The following is a 19,863-nucleotide window of genomic DNA, read 5'->3' as shown; positions in this document are numbered from 1 at the left end:
GGAATCGGGGGTCACAGGGCAGGCGGCACACCCCAGATCTGCCCCTGGAGGCCCGGAGCAGCAGGCCCAAAGGGATCTGGATTTCTTTATTAACAGACATCAGCACGACCCGTTACAGAAGTTTGTGCTTTCCAAAAAAACAGTTACTGAACGTGAAAAAGGAACCCAAGCAAAGAGGGAGGAGTTGGGGAGGGGCCATCCAAGCCCCGGGCCCCACCGATAGCCCTGACCTGATAGCCCTGACCTGATCCGCGCCTAGGGCCTCCAGCTTGGGACCTGCCCAGCAGGAGGGGGGCAGGAAAGGGCCTGGAAGCTGAGGGGCCCCATCTGGGCCTACTTCCTTTGGGCCAGGCGGGGAGGGGTCAAGGGAAGGGTGGGGAGGGGGTCCCAGGGAGCCAGAGCCCACGAGCCATTTATTGCCATGTTTTAAAATTCGTGCAAAATATCTGAAGCCCTGGACAGAGAATACAAAGTGATATTTTTCCAAGAAACATAAAACTAGGAAAAGAGGTGGGACATTTTCCCACCCAGAGCTCCCCCGACACCAGGCCCCAAGTAGGGTGAGGCCTCCACCCCGGCCAGCTGAGTGAGCAGGGAGGGCTAAGAGCTACAATCTGGACCGGGCGGGGAAGGGGTAGAATTTGCAACAGCGTCTCAACTACCAACGGGAGGAAAACCAGTCAACTGTACAAGTCTCCTATCAACTTTAAAAAAAAGAGAAAAGCTGTAAAAGTTGGGCCCTGTGGGTAGGGAAGCGGCCAAGTCCTGGGCCAGGGCCGGAATCCGGAATGGATGCCAGGCGGAGCTGCTGCGAGTGCAGGCGCGGCGGGCCGTCTGGCCAGAGGCCGACACAGGTGGGCGGCCTTGGCAAGGGCAGCCTGAGGGCAGGCACCACCGCTAATCACCGCCCTCGAAGCCCTCCTCCTCTTCTGGTACTGGGTCTGCATCCCAGCAGGTGATGTCGATTTCTGTGATGTCGGGAAGGGAGGAGAGTTAAGGAGATGGCCCAGCAAGCCCATGGCTGTGTCCCCCAGTCCCTGGGAGCTGTGGCTGTGTGTGTATGCAAACACACTTGAACCCAGCACCCCAGCATCACCCACCCCAGTACTACCTGGAGGTTTGTTGTAGAACATAGGAGGCGGGGCCTTTGCGCACAGCTCTTCCGATTGGGCGAACTCCTCCTCCTGTGATTGGCTGAAGTACCCCTCACTGGCCTGCAGGAGGAAAGCTCCAGGTCACTGGGCCCCACCAAGGAGGATTAGGGCTGACCTACAGGCCTGAACTCCGTTTCCCCAGCAACCAGTGATTCCATCAGTGGTTTCCAGGGAAACATGTCTGCTTTGAGCAAAAAAGCAGAGCTGGCCCAAGGAGGGAGAAGGGAACGGAGCTTCCCTCCAATCATGTGGGTCACAGAGGAAGGGGGTGCCTCTGCTAGAACCCTGACCACCACCCCTCCCACCAGACTGTCCCTGCCCCACCTGAGTCCCCTCCTTCTGGGTGGTCTCGCCATTGGTCAGCAGGTGGGGCTCTGGTTCTGGCTCCAGCTCTGGCTCCTGATCCAGCTCCTCTAGAGCGGAGGGCAGAGTTGGGACCTGGGAGGCAGCTAGGGGCTCCCCTTCTGTTTCCTCCTCTGGGTCACAGAAGGTAGCTGGCGGCTCAGGCAGCTCATCAAAATTGAGAAGGTTGGCACAGCCTTTGCCTGCCAGTGGCAGTGGCTCCTCAGCCACCTCGTCTAGCAGGGGTACCTCTGCCAGAGTGACCTCAGCACCCGAGGGCTCAGCCTGGGGTGTGGAGGCCTCTTCCCCATTGCCAGGCCATAGGTCGATGAGGCTGGCAGCGGCAGGGGTGATGGTGTTGGCAACAGCGGTGTCAGCAGTGGCAGTGTCGGTTTCATTGGCATCAGCTGCCGGGGTGTCAGTTGTGGCAGAGTTGGCCATGGCAGGCTCCAGAGGGACAGCCAGGACAGCCTGCTCTGGAGATGCCATGAACATCAAGTCCTCCGTGGGGCTGCTTTGCCCTGGGGGAGGTTCCGGTGCCTGTGGAGGCTCCTCCATGGGGCCAGCCCAGGCCTGAGGGGGTGCTGCTCTGGCCTCTTTGCTGGTCTCTTCACTATCCAGGCCGGGCCCAGGCTCCTGGGTCTCTGTCATAGCACCAACGAAGGAGAGACATGTGGTCAGCTCCCTCAGGAAAGGATGCAGGCCTGGGGCAGCCACCTTACTCTATTCGCCCACCCACTGGGGAGTCAGTAGCTTCCAGGATAGAAGGTTTCCACTAAGAGTTCTGTGCAGAGCACCTTCCGGCATAGCCCCTGGGCCCTGCTGCCCCTTTATCTCCTAGTGTTCAGGGAGACACACTCAGGTTTAGAGATGACAGGTCTGACAGCAACACCAAGGCTCCTCCCTGCCATCACCACTGCCAGGGCAGGACAATCTGGGTGACAGCTGGCTTAGATCCCTGAGGAATTGTTAGCATGGCCACATGGAGTTCCCAGCCCAGGGACTGGTGGGGGACCTGGTGCAGCTCAGGTATAGCCCCTCACTCACCTTGAGGGGGCGGTGGTGGCAGTGGTGGAGGCTGCGAGGATGTGACCTCGTCCAGAGCCCGCTCAATCTGTTCAGCAACAGGTGTGGAAGCCATGCTGGAGTCAGACGGGCTCCGGGTGGGGATGGGGGTAGGTGCCATCCTCCGGTGGCTGTCCAAGTGGCTGCCTGTGGAATAAACCCCCAGGCTGGTCAATGAGGGCCAGGGACCAGGATTGTCCGCCTTGGGGTCTGGCCAGCACCTCCTGTGTGGAGTCTGGGTGGGGGCTGGAAGCCCCCCAGGCCCTTGGGGGCCAGACCACAGCTCCAGATCCTATAAGCCAGGCACCTTGGGGCCAGAGCCCCTTCAGGGCCAGGGGAAAGAGGCAGGTAGTACCTGCTCTTGGGACAAATACCAGAGATCAGCAGTCAGGCTGGGGGAGTGAGGGTGGGCGCACTGCTGGGAAGCGGGGCCCTCCTTACCCCCCACCACTGTGGCCTGGGGCTGCTACCTACATGGGAGGGAGGAAGAGAGGTTTGGGGTGCGGTGACAGGTGATATAGGGAAAGGGAGTCCGTGGAGGGGAGGAGGAGGAAGAGGAGGAGGAGGAAGGCCCACTGTCCGATGCCTTTATGAAAGGGCAGTACGGACGACCTGCCGAGAGAGACAGACAGAGAGAGACAGAGGACAAGAGAGGGTCAGTCTCCCCCACCCCTGCCCTGAGGCCTCACCCACCCCAAAGGCTGGCCCTAGAAGTCCAAAGTACCCTCAGCTAGGGCGCACAATCAGCCAAGCTAGGCCACAGCCTCAAGCCACCAGAGGACTCCCACCAGCACCAGGCACGCACAGCAATGAGCCTGCCACACCAAGCCAGCCTCAGCATCACACGACAGCGTGCCCCATCCCTGGAGCCCCAGCCCAGGGCCAAGCACGCAGCCGGGGCAAACACTCAGGCCAGCGGACACAGCGGAAGGGTGCTTCGTGGAGGGAGGTAGAAGCGACATGGGGAGAGTCTCAACAGCAAGCACTGGGTGCAGGTTCCAGGCGGCTCAAACTCAGGGTCAGGCTAAGAGCCTGCCCCACATGCATCCACAGCCCTCAGCAAGACCTCGTTCAAGCCGAGCGGGGCCGCTCCCTGCAGCCAGTGGGGGTACCTCAGCCCAAGGCGGGGCTGCCCAGATGACCTCCAGTACTCCCCCATCGCTCAGCCAAGGCCACCCCTAACCCCAGCCTGAGCCCCTCTCAGCTCTGCCACCTGGGAGCCGGCGGGTGAGAGCACACGTGAGGAATGGCCTTGCCTTCTCCAAGGGCTCCTAGGGCAAGGCTTCCCTTCCAAGAAAGAGTCACAGAGAGGCTCAGGCCCCAAACCTGAGGAGTAGGATTCAGGTGGGGTTGGGACCTAGGACTACCTGGCCGGTGGTTGAAGGGTGAGGGTGCATCGCAGCTGCCTGCTGAGGCCGATGCAACTCGTTCCTGCTGCTTGAAGAATTCCCGCGGGTTGTCAGGCCGCTGGGCAATAATGGCTGCTGCCTCCTAGGGGTATGGAGAAAGGGTCAGGGTGGCCCGGCTGAGGCGAGCCCTGCCCACCTCACTTGCCCTCTCCCCAGCTCTCACCTCTACCTCTGATTCTGACTTCTTCATCTGGGTTTCTTCCTCCTCGTCCCGCTGGTCACCCTGGAAACCAAAGGGACAGGGTTCTGGGTACCGCACTCCCCCTGAGCTCTTGGCCTTCTTACAGGCCCCAGATTTTCTCCACAACCTGGAAGGAAGGGGCCTGGAGGTGGCATCTCTGCTCCCTTCACTACCCAGTCTCCTCTCCACCTGCAAGGCCCTGGCCACCTCATCTCTGGCTCAGATGGGCCCCCGGGTACCCAGCTCAGCTCCTCCTACTCCTGCATCCCCAGATCCAGGGCCACTCATGAGTGCTCCCTGCTTTGTAGCTTAAGTGTTCTTGGATCTCCTACCCCAGTACCTAGCCAGCCACATGCCTATCATTGCTGCCTTGATCTTCGCATCATGACCGAGAGCTTCCCATTAGTCACCTGCCTCCTTGCTCTTCTCTCATACAAGGATCTTTCCTAAATCCAAATGAGACCATGAATTTCCCTAGCTTAAAATCCCTTGGCGGGTTTCTCAAGAGTATAGTGAGTACTAGTTGACTAAGGCCCACAGAAGGCTTTTGTGTTGTGTCTCCAGTTTCTCTTAAAATGCCAGAAGCCCTGGCAACAATGGACACGCCCCAAAGCAACTACTGGCCAGAGCAGCGCTGCAGGAGCCCTCAACCCAGGCACCTCAACCCAGGCATGTGCTATCCCGTTTGCTGCAGTCCCCACCACAAGTGCATTCCCTAGTGCACTTTACCAGCCAGCTGCACTACAGTTTAGAGGCTGCGACCCCAGGAATAAAGATAGACAGGAGTTCCTTGCGTGTCCCCTGTTCCCCTTCCCCTTGTCTGATCTAGTCCATCACCTCTCTAACACTCACACACCCTTTAAGATGTAACCACAAAGTCCTCAACACGATGCAGTCAGAGTTCCTGGAATGTGCACATCATCTCCCCCCTCCCGTGCCTCTGCATGGAAGATCAATCTCTTGCCCCAAGTGCCCATCTCCCAGCCCAGGTCCAACTCTTCCCACTTCCATCCTCAGCCTGGATACTGCCTCCTGGAGAAGTGGTCCCTCGCCCATTCAGGTCATTTTGGGGTCTCCATGAGGTATTCTAGGCACACACCACAGATTACACAGTATCATAACTTCCTTTTTCTGGGCTCACTGCCCCTATCCTCTGTGGTGACACAGAACAAGAAGTGAGATCCAGCACAAGGTTCTGCTGGCATGTGTTTGCTCAACTGAACTCACTACATCAAAGCTTTTTAATTGGTGCTGCTCCTGCTGCCACTGTGGCTGATGGGGCAGGAGGGACTGAGTGCAGAGGGGAGGAGAGGCTGCAGGTAAGGTGGGGGACTTACAGAGCTTCTCTGCTTTGTGCATGTAATCTAAACTCAAACTTTGCTCTCAGGATACATTAAGAGAATGGCCTATCAAAGCATCCCCCTCAAGAGGGTTGTCATTCCAACCACAACTCTGCGTTCTTCCAGAATGAAGTCTCAAGTCCTCCTCTGACCTAGCTCTCTTTCCAATCCAATTTCCCTTGCTCTTCAGCGACTGGGCTCCAGCCAGGCTCCTTGCCTTCCCATAAATTACATCCCACCAGCCTTTGCTGGTGTTCAGCACCGCCTAGCGTGACCTCACTAGATGCCTTTGCCTCATTCAAAAAAAGGACTAGAGGCAAGCTCACCACAAAAGCCTTAACTACTAACGACGTGCAAAAGATTGAAACAAATTACGGGTACTGGGTAGGAAAAGCGAGATCAACACACTAATCACATGGTCAGAAGCACTGCTGTGCCTGAGTGTTTTCAGATACGTGGGGGCTCCCTGACCGCTCAGGCAGAAAGGGAACCTAGGCAAGGAACGCAATTCTTAAGCAGAACAACAGCTTAAACAAAGAGACAGCATGTTATGGTTCTAAATTCCAAAGTTGTCACATGAGACCTTCTTTAGAGGACCTGAAGTGGTAGGATCACCACACTGACCTGCTTGAATATCCACTGTCACTACCCTATGAGCCACACCTGAAGGGCCGGGTATAAGACTTTGCCTGAAACGTTGACAACTGGTGTAGATGAGTGATCACTTCAGGGGAATGCACTATTACTGTTCTTTCTACCTTTGTGTGTCTGTATGTGAAATTCTCTATAAAGCAAGCTTTTTCAAAACGACCTTGCTCTGAATGGATAAACAAAATGCGGTGTATACGTACAAAGGAATGTTATTAGCCTTAAAAAGGAAGACCTTCTGACACATGGATGAACCTTGAAGACACCGCACTAGGTGAAATAACCTAGTCACAAAAGGACAAATATTACGATTCCATTCAAATGAGGTACTTAAGAGTAGTCAAATTCACGGAAAGTAGAAAGGCAGTTGCCAGGGACCTGGGGGAGAAGAGAATGGGGAGTTAATGTTTAATGCGGACAGAGTTTCAATATGGAAAGATGAAAAAAATTGGAGATAAACAGTGATGATAGTTGTACAATGTAAATATGTTGGGAATCTTAATGCCACTAAACTGTATACTTAAAAATGGTTAAGATGGCACATTTTATGGACATTCTGGCACAATTCAAAATAAACTGATTCATCAATTACTTTTTAAAAAAGTTTTGCCCATCTTGCTCTCCACTGTTTCTAACACCTGGTACCCGGCAGGTGGCAAAGGTGTGCTGAATGAACAACTGTAGCTGGAGCTCACTAACCACACATCTCCACCCCCAGCGCTGATGTGACTGCAATGAACTCTGACAGCCACTTCATACCACAGTCGGCATGGCTGTCGGGTCTCCTCCCTCCCAGCCTCCTGCGGGGGTGACCCTCCTGGAGCTCATCTGGGTCCTCATGGCAAAACTGGCCATCACTAATCCACATGAGTACTGCCCACCTCCCACTCAGAACTCTACCATGCTCCACCCTAAATGACCTTGGCTATTTCTGAAATACAAAATTCAATTCAAAGCATGAAGACTCAACCCCAGGATGCTTCTGTGGGCCACCCCCAGTGTGTAGAGGTACGAGAACACCCCTAGAACTATACACACTTGTGTACAGATGCTCAGAACACGGGCCCAAACTCCTTCGTGTGGCTCTGCAGCACAACTGTGGTGGGGACCAGGTTTCCAGCCCCTCCAAAGTGCAGGAAGTGTGTCTAACCCACCCCAAGCTTCTCAGGCTCCACTGGGAGGAGGAGTTGGGGGGGAGGGGCAGGTCAGTGAGGGACTGGGTCAAGACAGATTTTCTCTTTCAGTCTACAAAATAAACTTCTCCAAGGAAGTCTCTTTCCACAGCCCAGGAACAGAGACCCACATGATTGGGTGGCAGGCCTGACACTCTGTGACACTCCCATGCCCATGCAGAGGTACTCCGAACACCCAGAACAGTCGTCAAGCCACTGATAACCAGCTCCTCCCAGGCCCACCCCCCTCAACAGAGGCCCAGTAACACAGGGACTATTCTCACTTCCCCTAACCAGGAGACTGGGAGCCCCAAACAAAAACTTACAAAGATAGACTGTTCCTTCAACCGTCGCTTGGCCTCCTCAGCTTCTAAAGTCTGCTGTTTCCTCCTGGAATGATAAGCGGGCATGCATACCTCAGGGTGGGTCCACATGCAGCCTGGAGCAAGTGGCCTAGGGTGGGGGCAGGGCCAACCTGTGCTCCTCGATCTGCTGTTCCCGTTCTCGGTAGCGCCGTTCCCGCTCCTCCTGCTCCTGACGTTCCTGCTCCATCCGTTCTTGCTCAAACCGGAGTCTCTCATCCAGGGCCTTCTTCCGCTCCTCCTCCTTCCTCAGCTCTTCCTCCTTCTGCAACCCCCCACACCAAGGCAGTGCAGGCCCTGAGCTGGGGCCCGCCCCTGCCCCTCCAGCCCCTCCCCAACACAAGATTGGGGAGGTTCTGTTTCTGGGAAGTTCAGCCCAATATGGCTCCCTCTTTCAGCTGGGGTAGCACACGAGATGGGACACACTGCTTAAGTGGGGGACTAGGGGACAGAGGCCAGAGCTATATGCCATGGGGCAGGATCAGGGAAGGACAGCTCAGCCTGAAAGCTGGGGCCAGGGTCCACACCTTGGCCTGCTCCCAGAACTGCTCACGGTTAATCCGCTTCATTTCGACAGCTGCATCAGTTTTCTGATAGGTGGTGCCCTGCAGAGTCAAACAAGTTGGCATGAGCGGGGAGAGGGAGGGGGTTGGGGAGGGGGGCTCCCTCCTGAGCATTCTGGGAGCTCCCATTCACAAAGGGTGAAGCCCTGGCCAGGCCAGCCTGTCCCAGGCACACTGACCACCGGCTCGGCGTTCTCATCCTCACGCAGGCGCAGGCGATGCAGCACGGGGCTGGAAAGCCGTGCCAGCCCGTTGGAGAGCCGCTGCCCGATGGCACCCGCATCTATGTCTTCCACGCTGCTGGCATTCACAATCACATCAACACCCTGAAGCGAGAAGGTGTGTTGGGACTGCCTGGCTCCTTCCCATGACTGCCCCCAGCATAGAGACCCTGCCCCCACCCTACCACCCTGCCCCAGGTCTGGCCCCACTCCTACCTGGAAGAACTCAGCCACCTTAGCCACGTGGCTAGCACAAGCACATTTTCGGGCATCAGGCACATCTTCACCAACCTGCAAAGTACCCAGCAGAGAGGGTCAGGAAAGGACAAGAGGGGACAGGAGCCTGAGGCCCTGGGCTCTCTTCCCAGGGGGCTAGCGGTGCTCTCTCCCAACGGTGTCAGTAGGTGACCTGGGGAGGAGGGTCACTGTTCTGGGGCCTTTACTCCCTTCCCCATCCCATAGCTGCATACCCAGTTGATGAGCACGTATTTTGGCAGAGCAGCCTGGGAATCCTTGACGCTGCAGAAGCCGTACATCACCTTCTGGTTCTCAAAGTGGCCAGAGAGCTCCTGCAAACCCCCATCTGGGGGAATCAAAGAGTTATCAAGCAAGCCTCTTCATCTCCTGAACCCTTACCCTGCAAAGGGGCTGGAACTCAAAGGGCAGACTTCTCTTATGGGCTCTACAGGCTCACCCAGAGATCTGGAGGTACCACAGTTCTGTGCTGGTGTGAGAAAGAGTCAAAAGGCAGGGGCAAGCTTTGTCTCTGAATCTCCCAGGGCCTGACTTAGGACTCGGGAAGTGTTTGTTCTTCACACATCCCATGTCTCACTCTTCGCACATCATCACCTCTCACAGTGCTAGAGCCCAGTTAGGTAAAATAAGACCCACTGGCTCTGGAGAAAGTAGATGTGACATGGGCCATCCTTGCCAGGCCCCCTCCTTCCTAGCTGTGTGGCTTTGGGCAAGTCACTGTCCCTCTCTGAGGCTCAGTCTTCTCATAATCAAAGAGCAAATAAGGCTCCCTCCTTCCCTGCCCTGGGGATCTGAGGGATGGCTGGAGGAAGGACACAGGCAGACAAGTGTGGGTCGGCTGGCTGCAGGCAGGGAGATGGCCTGGAGCCAGGTGGGTGGGGAAGAAAACCAGAGGAGGGGGTGGAGAGGAAGGCAACGGAATGGCTGGAATTCTTACCTCCTGATGCTGCAAGCTTGAGGTCATCTGAGCCATCCTCATATGTGTACAGAGCCCTGGGGAGAGGGAGGGGTGCCTCAGAGTACTGTCAGGGCCCAGGCTGCCAATTTTGGGTGGGGATGGCTCTGGGGAGGAGGAGGGACACTGAGGAGGCAGGACAGGGATAGGGGTTCTGGTCCAGCACTGCCATGTCATCATGACAGCAGGGCTAGGCACCAATTCTGGCTGGAGCCTGGGCAGGGGGAGGGGGCATAGTGAGGGGGCAGCCTGGGACTTGGTAGAGGGAGGCCCTAGGCAGGTGGGCAGTAGGCAAGGGGGCAGAAATCACTGCCTGGTCCCTGGCTTTGTGGAAGCCCATGTGTCCCGTTCTCAGAGCTCAGGCCCTGGCAGCCTACAAGCGGGTGTGAGATGGAAACTCCAAGGCGACGGTTCCTTGGTTACCGTTCCCTGGCTACCACAATCCTCAGCCTCCATTGGCCAGCGCTGGGAACCTACCTGGCATGTTCTTCAGTACCCACCGCCCCTCCCCCATGGCAAGGGAGGGGGAGGAGAGAGAACCTGGTGCTCTCTTCGCTGGGCATCCCTCAGTAACCATGGCAACCTGGCAACTGGCACATGACTGAGCCCACCCTAGCCACATTCTCCTGAACACAAAGGACCCCAGGGACATGCCCTTGGCCTCAATCTCTGCCTCTCAGAAATGGAGATGAGTTCACCGTGGTCACTCTTGTCACTCTTGCCCAGACTCAGACCCCTGGTGGGCATGTTCTCCTAGCCTTCTAGCCTTGCCTCTAGGCCTGGGCCAGAGCTGAGGCCCTGGCCCCCAGGGAATGCTAGCCTTTGCCTTCTGCCTTAGCTTCAACAGAAAGCCAACCCTAGCAGCCTTCCTCCTTCTTCCTCCTCCCTAGCTTTCTCTGCCCTGGCTTTTTCTCCCTAGAGGTAGTGGCCCAGTCTCCATTTCACAGAAGGGAAGACAGAGACATCTCCTCCTGAGAACCCAGTGGGGCAAGGGAGAAGGCAGCTCAGGGGGTCTCAAGCCCCTTCGCCATGCTTTCCTTTCCCTATTTCCAGGGCAGGTGGAGGAGGCAGCGAGGGTGGGGGTGGGGGGTGGGCTAGAAGACGGGGAGGCAGGGTGATGGAGAAGAGAAAGGGCGAGAGAAACAGGGAGTGAGGAGGAAGAAAGAGAAGAGAAAGGAAGTGAAGGGATGAAGAGAAAATGAGAAAGGGAGGGAGGGAGGGAGGGAGGGAGGAGGAGGGAGGGAGGGAGAGAAGGGGGAGGAAGGGAGAGCGGGAAGAGGAAGGAGGGAGGGGGGATGGAGAAGGAGGAGGGGAGAGGGAAGGAGGAAGAAGGGAGGGGAGAGGGAGGAGGAAAAGAAGGAGGCCCTGGCCCAGTCTCATGAAGTCAGCTAGAGTCACCACCTCACCAACGAGTCACCGCCAGTGCCACAGGGTCCCCTAGACCTCTCCCTCCGGAAAGGGACACAGGTGGGCTGTGGGGCTGGGAGCTCCCGGTCCAACTGTTGCTTGGGCCCCAACCCTGGCAGCTGCTTCTCAGAACAGCTGTCCCACCACCTGTCTGGCTACCCTAACCCACCACTGGGAACAAAGGGCCCTCAGAGAAACAGGAGTCTGCCCCTCTCCATTCCACAGACCAGGAACAGAGGCAGAACTTAAGAACCCTGGTCTCCAAACACTGCTCTAGATATCACACCTCTGTGGGACAACTTGCCAGCCTCTCCCAGGGCCCAGGAATGCCTGCCCTGCCAAGGACCCCTTCCATTCTCAACCCTTGCCTACCCACCTCTGGCCATCTTCTCCTGCTACAGCCACAGCCCTTGCCTGGCAGAAACCATACCTAAGCATTCAGCAGCCCTTCAACCCTGAGCTCTGCCCCCACCTGCCCTTCCAGCCAGACCTCCGTTTCCATACCAAACACTTGGGATGCGCTGGATGGCCTCTGGATCCCAAACTCAATTCTAGATATTTCCCACCCGGGAGCCTCTGCACATTAATTTCCCTCCACAGGAGGGCTAGACCTATTTATCCATCCCATGGGCCAGCCCTGACTGAAATCCTTCAGGGACCCAATGCCAGCTTCCCAGGAAGCCCTGTCCTAAGTTGCACCTCCTTAGAGCACTTACCATACCCCATAAGGGATGGCAAGAAGCCTCTAAGCCTATCCTAGATCTCATTAGACCTGTACTTCTCAAACACATCAGAGACAGCCAGGCCTGAAAGGGTGGAAGCTGTTGAAACCACAGGTATCAGGATGGGGTCCCAGGGATCTACATGTCTCTTCAGCTTCAACCCCTGGAAACAGACAACGCCTCTAACTGTAAGCTGTGTGAAACGGAGACATCCAATTCAATCAACATGCATCACTCACTGGGTCCCGGGTCCAGCACAGGGCAGAACCAGTAGGTATCTGTGATATTGACACAAACTCTGAGAAGCCACCGAGGCCAGAGACACTGGACTAGGGTGAGGTGGGCCTGGGATGTGCCACTCCAGGGAGATCCCATGTTCGGTTGAGGTGGGGACCAAAGGCAGATGGAGGAGCCCTCAGTCCAATTCCACTCTCAGGATGCTGGAGCTGGAAGGTGCCTTGGGGGTCCCAGATATGGTGGAGTCCCATCCCCTCCTTCTCTTTTCAAGAGGACCAGAGAGGAGCAGACACTTGTGTGTAGTTAACACAGTGAGTAGTGTCCTATCCAGGGCAACAGTCTATTTCAAAGGCTCTGCCACATAGGAGCAAGATCCCCCTCAGAGGTAAGTGAAGGCAGTACCATGCCTCTTGACCAAGACAGCAATTGTACCCAAGATCCACTCCTCTGGCCTCTGAGTACAGGGTCTGCCCCCAAGTCCTGAGACTCCACTATACTCCTGGTTCTGTACTGGGACTGGGGGCACTCATGCCCTACTCTGCAGGATGTGTTCTTCACATCCTCTTTACAAAACGCTATCTAGGCCCTCGGGAGTTAGCAAATGTCTGTATGTACGAGGGTGCATGTGTACATGTGTGTCCCACACACAACCCAGATGGGGGTGACGCATGCCAATGATGAATAACTTGCTTTGGCCACATGGATGCTGCTGAGTGGTGGGAGCCCAGGCCTCTGCTAAACAGAATGTGGTCCAGCAGCGGTTGTGTACCCCTGTGCTGGACTGCCAGAACCTTGCTTTTGGGAGGTTAGAGGGAAACGGGGTGGTGGTATATAATAACCAGCAGACCAGAGGACGAGTAGGGTGTTCTAAGGCAGGGCTGTGCCTCTGCAGGCAAGGCCCATATCCTAAGCCTAGTTCCTCCACCAGGCCAAGCGGGCCACTTGCCCTGAACTCCTCCCATGATCTCAGCCCCCATGGGGCAGGGCTGGGACAATGGGTGGGCCTCCTGCCGGCTCAGCCTGTGCTGGCCTCTCCTGTGACTGACCTGCAGGACTTGAGGGCTTTCTCCCTCATCCATCCCTCCAGGCCTGGCTGCCCGCCAGTGCTGCAGTACCATGGCATGGACGCCTGGCCATCTTGCCCCTCCTCCAGCCCCCGGGTCAGTGTCCCTACCTAACTGCCCTCCTAGGATGAGGGTGAGGCCAGCCCACGTGAGGGCCCTCAGACCTAGCCTCACTCTGTGCCTCAGTTTCCTTCCTGCTAGGAAAAGACCAGGCCTAGAGAACAGAATGGGCACCTGTCCCAGGAGAGAGTATTTTGGAGGAAGGGGATTCCTGAATGGGGCAGTGTGGGACCCCTTTGCTTTCCTGCCACCCAGGGGTCTCCAGACAGAGAGAGCAGGTGGTCCATCCCGTCTCAAGCTCAGGGCAAGACAACAGCCAGGAAAGGGAGAGAAGGTAGCTCAGCTTATCTGCCACGAGGAAGCTGACCACTGAGCCTGAGGCTTCGGGGCTCAATGGATGTACTCACTCTCTCCTTCCTGTTTGGGCGCACCCTCCACACTTGTGTGCCTGGGAGCCTCCTCTCAGGGACCCCAGCTGGCCACCTGGCCAGGCAGCTCCCGGCCCCACTGCCTAGTCCCCGCAGTCCCCTCCGGATCGGGGAGAGGAGGTCTCAGCTCGGCCTTCTCCGCGACCCCTGAGGGGAACAGGAGTCGCTCGGCGGCGGCTAGGTGGCGAGGAACACGGCCCCCTCGCACCCCGGCTCCCAGAGGCCCCCGGTGGGCGGGGCGCCCGGCCCCGGCCCCGGCCCGGCCCGCCCCGCCCCTCCCCCGCCCTAGCTCTCCTTTGTGCTGCGGCCGGGCCGGGCCGGGCCGGGCGGGCTGCGCTGGCTCCGCTGGCTGGTTCCCCGCCTCGTCCCCGCCCGGCCCGCTCCCGCCCGAAGGTGGCGAAGGTGCCCTTGGCCGCCCCGTGCACACCTGTCCCCGGGGCCCGGGGCGGCAGGGCGAGGGCGGGGGATGGGCTCCCGCAGGGCGAGCGGCCCCGGGCCCCGCATCTGGACCCCGCGCCTCCCCGGAGCGTCCGGCCACCGCCGCGGCGCGAGGCCGGGGCCGCCTGCGGGCGCCCGGGGCCGGCAGCGCCCGCCCGGCCCGGCCCCTCCCCCGGCGCGCGCCGAGGCAGCCCCTCCCGAGCCCCCCGGGCCGCTGCACCATTGCGGGGCCCCCTCCCCTCGCGGCTGCGGGGCGGCGGAGCCGGGCGGAAACAAAGGCGGCGGCGGCGGCGGCGGGGACAAAGGGGCCGCGGGCGGGGGCGGGGCGGGGGCTCACCAGTCGGCCGCGCTCTCCTCCCGGATCACCTCCTCGTACGCCGCCAGCAGCTCCAGGCGGTGGCCGCTGAAGCTGACGCCGGCCATGCTGCTGGCCGGACTGAGGCCGAGCGGACGGACGCGCGGAGCACGGACCGACGGCCAGAGCAGGAGGCGAGGAAAGAGGGAGCCGCCGCCGCCGCCGCCGCGAAGCCTCTGCAGCGCCGCGAGCCCAGCGAGCCGCGGCCGGGGGAGGGGAGCGGCCGGCGGGGGGCGGGGGGCGCAGGCTCCGCCCGGCTCGCTCCCTCCGCGCGCCCGGTCCTAGCGCCGCCCGGCGGGCCCAGGGGGAGGCCGCCCCCCTTCCCGGCCTGCCCCGGGCGCCCCCCGCCCCGCGCCCCGCGCCCCGCGCCCGCGCCCGCCCGCGCTCTGCGCTCCCGCACCCCGGCCGCGTCTCGCCCGCGTCCCCAGCCTCGCGCACGGTGTCCGCAGCGTGGGCGCTCACCCTTTCCCCCAGCCCCATACCCAGCAGCGGCACCACCTCGCGGGGTTCCCGTCTGCGGCCACCACCCAGGCCCGGCTTCCCCCCTCTCCTTTCCAGCTCCTAGTCCCAGGCCCAAATCCACTTCGCTCCGGTTGGCACAGCTCTACCCCGTGCTTAATTTCTCTCCGTCCCAGCCTTAGCCCCATCCCCCTGCCATCCCAAACCAGGTTAAACCCATCTCCATTCCAACCCTCAACCCCAGCCCAACTGGACCAGCCACCTTGGCCCGTATGCAGCCCATACCCACCTCTGAAAGGTCCACTCCTAGGCCACCCCCATCACTATTCACTGCCATCTGTGTCCCTACCCCACATCCAACCCATTTCTTTCCCAGCCTACTTCCCAACCACGCCCTCAGTGCGCACCTCCACACATTCACAATAACCACCTTCGCTAGCAGCACCCTCGTCAGTCCAGCCTACCTTATTCCCGTTGGGATCCCAGTTCCCAACCACACCCCTCCATCCCTGCCTCCTTGATTGTGCTCAGCCCCAACTTAGCTCAGTACTCCAGGATTCCCAACTTCTTTCCCATCCCTGACCCACCTCTCTCCAGAGCACTCTCTCAGTTCCTGGCTGCCCCCAAGGGCTGTCTCTGATGGGTCCAGCCTCCAATTCCTTTGCCTTCTCTCCCAAGCCTCAGGCCTCACAGAGGAATCCCAAGTACAGTTCCAGAAGCAGCATCTAACCCCAGACTCCCAGGGCAGGGTTCCAAGTACAGAAGTCCCCTACAAGGGAGTGGGCACCACTGCCAGGGCCTCATGGAACATCGCCACTCCTTGCTGAGGTGGGACCCTGAAACTCTCCCCAGCTTGAAGAAGCCTTTTCCACCTCCTACACAGCCTCCCACCCCCATCTTCTTGGGGGAGGTGACAGAATCAAGCAAGCTTTACTTGGTCCAGTCTGGGAGATGGAAAAGGAGGTGGCCCCCAGTTGGGCCTCTGAGTTCTGAGATGGGTAATCAGTTACACCAAGAGGAGAAGGAGAGCAGTGTGCATTGATTAGCAGTGAGTCCCAGTGCTTTCAAGTAGGAATAACCTCTTCAAACCCCTTAAATTTCACAGACACCTCCCTCGGGTACTCTGCACCTACTATGCCATGGACCCCTGACCCTGGTGATTTCTCCACAGCTGCCACTTGGAGCAAGGCCCTGGGCAGAGTCAGTGGGATTCTGGGGAGAGAGAAGACCACCCTAGGGCTGAGGGGTACTTGGGAGGAGTAGGTAGAGGCATCTCTGGCCTCATTCCCCTCTTACTTTCTTTGATGTGTCCCAGCTCAGAATTCCCCACCACCTCCTCCTCCCCAGCCTCCTGCTCACTCAATTTCACATCCAAAAAACAGAAGTCCAATGAGCATGCTCTCCCTTCCTCAAATTCCTTCTTCCCCTCAGCCACCTACAAACTGTCTCCAGCCACCCTACTCTCACCTCTTTGCCATCTATATTTTTAAATAAACTTTTAATTTTAGAACAGTTTTAAATTTACAGAGAAATTACAAAGATAGCACAGAGTCCTCATATGTCCCATGCCCCGTTTTCTCTATTTTCAGGGGAGAAAGAGGGTTCCCTGCTTACATGCCCTGGAGCCTACTCCTTTTGGTCCTCTTACCCTTTAGCCCTCTATAAATCTAAATTACAAATCTGCAATCTGGGATCCCTGGGTGGCGCAGCGGTTTAGCACCTGCCTTTGGCCCAGGGCGCGATCCTGGAGACCCAGGATCAAATCCCACATCGGGCTCCCGGTGCATGTTTCTCCCTCTTCCTATGTCTCTGCCTCTCTCTCCCTCTCTATCATAAATAAATAAAAATTAAAAAAAAAATAAATCTGCAATCTGTCTCCTTTTGCTCTGTTGTCCCTGGCACTGCTTCAGGGACAACTAGTGAGGTCACTAGTGACTCTTAAGTTGCCAAATTTAGTGGCCCCATCATGATCTTCACTTTCTTTTACCAGTGGGAGGAAGGTGATCACCAATCACCCTCTCTGAATCTGCCTTTCTTCAGCCACTTGTTACCCATGAAACAAACTCACAGGCCTGCCAGTTGAGGCCGGGTGGGGGTAGGACAACGGGGGCGGGGGTGTTGATCTCGGTGCCTCCTTGGAGCTCCCACCAGGCTTTCGTGTCTACCACTCCCAGCACTGATCACCCTTCAAATCACTAACATATTGGATCGCTCCGATCCCTAGAGTGCCAGCTCCCTTCTACACTGGGAGGCTGGTCCAGTGGCTTCTCTGTCCCTGGAGTAGAAGAGACAAAAAAGAGGGAGGATTCAGATCCAGAAGCTGGTCACTTGCTGTATGACCTTGGCTTAAAGGCTTCTCCTCTTTTTTTTTTTTTATTTTTTTTTTTTTATTTATTTATAATAGTCACACAGAGAGAGAGAGAGAGAGAGGCAGAGACACAGGCAGAGGGAGAAGCAGACTCCATGCACCGGGAGCCCGACGTGGGATTCGATCCCGGGTATCCAGGATCACGCCCTAGGCCAAAGGCAGGCGCTAAACCGCTGCGCCACCCAGGGATCCCAGGCTTCTCCTCTTTAAGTCTCCTCTTTGCTGATTTATAAGGATAAAATGTGACTGGATGGGGGCTTCGAAGGTGAGAAACCCCTCCCTTCTCCTGGAAGGCTGGCTCTCCCTACCTCCCACACCCATCTTCCTGTTCTGTGTTTCTCAACTCTCAGGGAAGGTTTCAAGACTGGCATGTTAGCCTCAGCACTTTTTCAGGATCAGCAGGTGGAGCCTTCTCTGCCCTGATCCTGCCCCTGCCAAGTTTGAACCAAGTACTTTCAAGAGTGCCCAGCATTGTTTCAGTGCTCAGAGCATCTCCCAGGCATCTGCCCCTGGTCCAGAGCCAGCCACTGGACCACATTAGCTCTGTTCCTGTCCATTGCTGTCACTGCACAGACTTTGCCAACCATGTTGCCCTAGACTCATTGCCAGACCGTTCTTGTCTTACTCATTTTCAACTATAAGATGGGATGATCATGACGGTGCCTACCTCATAGGATCTGTCTGAAGACTTTTAAAAAAATCTAAAAAGTGCTTAAAATGGGACAGCCCTGGTGGCGCAGCGGTTTAGCGCCGCCTGCAGCCCAGGGTGTGATCCTGGAGACCTATGATCCAGTCCCATGTTGGGCTCCCTGCATGGAGCCTGCTTCTCCCTCTGCCTGTGTCTCTGCCTCTCTCTCTCTCTCTCTCTCTCTCTCTCTCTCTCTGTCTCTCGTGAATAAATAAAATCTTAAAAAATAAAAAGTGCTTAAAGTGGCAACCGCACATAGTAGGTGCTATTGATGTGTTGGCTGTTTTTACTGTTTTACAGATGGGAGAGATTCAGGGAGGGGCAATGACTTGCCTTGAGGTGTGCAGCTGGTGAATGACAAAGTCTGGATGGGAACCCAGGTCTGTCCCATGTCACGTCACACCACAGGCTCTCCCTGTTTCCCCTCCTAGCACCCTCATTTCCAGGGGTGTGGCCCTGCCTAGAGTTTGGTCGGAAGTAGTTGTTTTCTTTCTTTCTTCCTTTCTTTTTCTTCTTTTCTTTCTTTCTCTCTTTCCTTTCGATTTTTTTTCAAGATTTTATTTATTTATTCATGATAGTCACACAGAGAGAGACAGAGAGGCAGAGACACAGGCAGAGGGAGAAGCAGGCTCCATGCAGGGAGCCCGACGTGGGATTCGATCCCGGGTCTCCAGGATCCCGCCCCGGGCCAAAGGCAGGCGCCAAACTGCTGCGCCACCCAGGGATCCCTTTCTTTCGATTTTATTTGTTTATTAGAGAGAGAGCACAAGCAGGGGGAACAGCAGAGGGAGAGGGAGAAGCAGGCTCCTCTCAGAGCAGGGAGCCCAATACAGAACTCGATCCTGGAACCTGGGATCATGACCTGAGCTGGAGGCAGATGCTTAACTGACTGAGCCACCCAGGCACCCCATCAGAAGTAATTCTTAATGCTGTAGCTGCGGAGACTACAGTGGGAGTCAGGGCAGGGGTCTGGGCTTGGAGGGGAGGAAATGTGCCCAGTGCTGTGGATGTCCAAGGTTAGGTATCTCTGTTCCTCTCCTCTGGTTGCTTTTCCACTGCAGGCTCCAGGGAGGAGCGGGTAGTCCAGGCCGTGGTCAGATGCAGAGACTGCTTCAGGGATGCACGCATCTCCCAAGTCAAACCAATGGTGTCAGCTCTGAGATTATTGGAACCACCGAGAAAGGCTCCTCTGGGGCTACTGAGCTGGCAAGATATGGGCCTGGGGCTGGTTGAGGGGCATCTTTGCCAATAACGGGAGACCCACCTGAGAATACAGCCATCCAGCATGAGGAAAACAGAGCTGAGAGATGGAGAGAAAGTAAGCTTGGAGAGACTCCTGCTGTCAACCTTCCTGGTTAAATGAGACAAATTATGCTTGCTTTTGCTTAAACTAGTTTGAATGGCAGCTGGAAGAGTCCTTCCTAATCTGCCTAATCCCCAAGCAGTAGTCATTCTTGTCAGCAGCAGGACAGGGTGAAAGCTGAACTGGCCTTTTAGTGCCTACGCTGCCCCCCACAACCCCCTGGCCACTCTGGTGACCTCCCCACACGATCTCCCAGGGTTGGGAGTTCTTCCCAGACTCCCAGCAAGCTTCTTGCCCCACTGTGGCCCCTGGAACCCTAGCCCCAACCCGCACCCCGTTAGGGGCCAGGGGTACCTATCCTCCACTCACAGGGTTGGGATTCCAACATCCCCGCCTGGCCACTGGTCCCTGTGCGCCATGGGGCCCAGTCCTTTGGCCCACAGCTTCCCTTCCCTGGCAGGGCTGCCTGGAGGGGGCCACGTGGGAGCTGGCACTGAGCAGGTGAGGAGGCAGCCCCGGGATCATCGGTTCTCTGTACTCTGTACTCCGTGGAAGTCTCTCGCCCTGCACCGCCTCTCTCCCCGCTGACTTCAAATGAGCTCGAACAGCTCAGAGCCGGCAAGAACCCCTCCCCTGCCTGCTGCCTCTCCAGTTGCCCACTCATCCC

At 57.4% G+C, this 19,863-nt stretch overlaps 1 protein-coding gene across 2 annotated transcripts; it reads right to left on the bottom strand.

Moving 5' to 3' along the window:
• Nucleotides 1-71: 71 nt before the first annotated feature.
• DBN1 (drebrin 1) lies at nucleotides 72-14,582 on the bottom strand. 2 transcript variants are annotated; one of them, XM_025435403.3, is made up of 15 exons: nucleotides 14,361-14,582; nucleotides 9,650-9,705; nucleotides 8,928-9,040; nucleotides 8,674-8,748; nucleotides 8,416-8,562; nucleotides 8,201-8,278; nucleotides 7,787-7,938; nucleotides 7,638-7,701; nucleotides 4,134-4,193; nucleotides 3,929-4,052; nucleotides 3,036-3,173; nucleotides 2,544-2,708; nucleotides 1,479-2,140; nucleotides 1,112-1,214; nucleotides 72-968 (listed from the first exon to the last, which is right to left on the bottom strand). In XM_025435403.3, exons 1-15 carry the CDS (start codon nucleotides 14,444-14,446, stop codon nucleotides 898-900), a joined length of 2,094 nt encoding a protein of 697 aa, XP_025291188.1. In that variant the 5' UTR covers nucleotides 14,447-14,582; the 3' UTR covers nucleotides 72-897. The 2 variants fall into 2 exon arrangements, with proteins under 2 accessions (XP_025291188.1, XP_025291189.1); XM_025435404.3 differs by lacking the exon at nucleotides 3,036-3,173 and having other exon boundaries at nucleotides 14,361-14,581.
• Nucleotides 14,583-19,863: the final 5,281 nt, after the last annotated feature.

This window comes from Canis lupus, chromosome 4 (assembly GCF_003254725.2).
Source record: "Canis lupus dingo isolate Sandy chromosome 4, ASM325472v2, whole genome shotgun sequence".
Classification (NCBI taxonomy): Eukaryota; Metazoa; Chordata; class Mammalia; order Carnivora; family Canidae; genus Canis; species Canis lupus.
The sequence above is the reverse complement of the archived record's forward strand: the minus strand, read 5'-3'. Positions and strand labels throughout refer to the sequence as shown.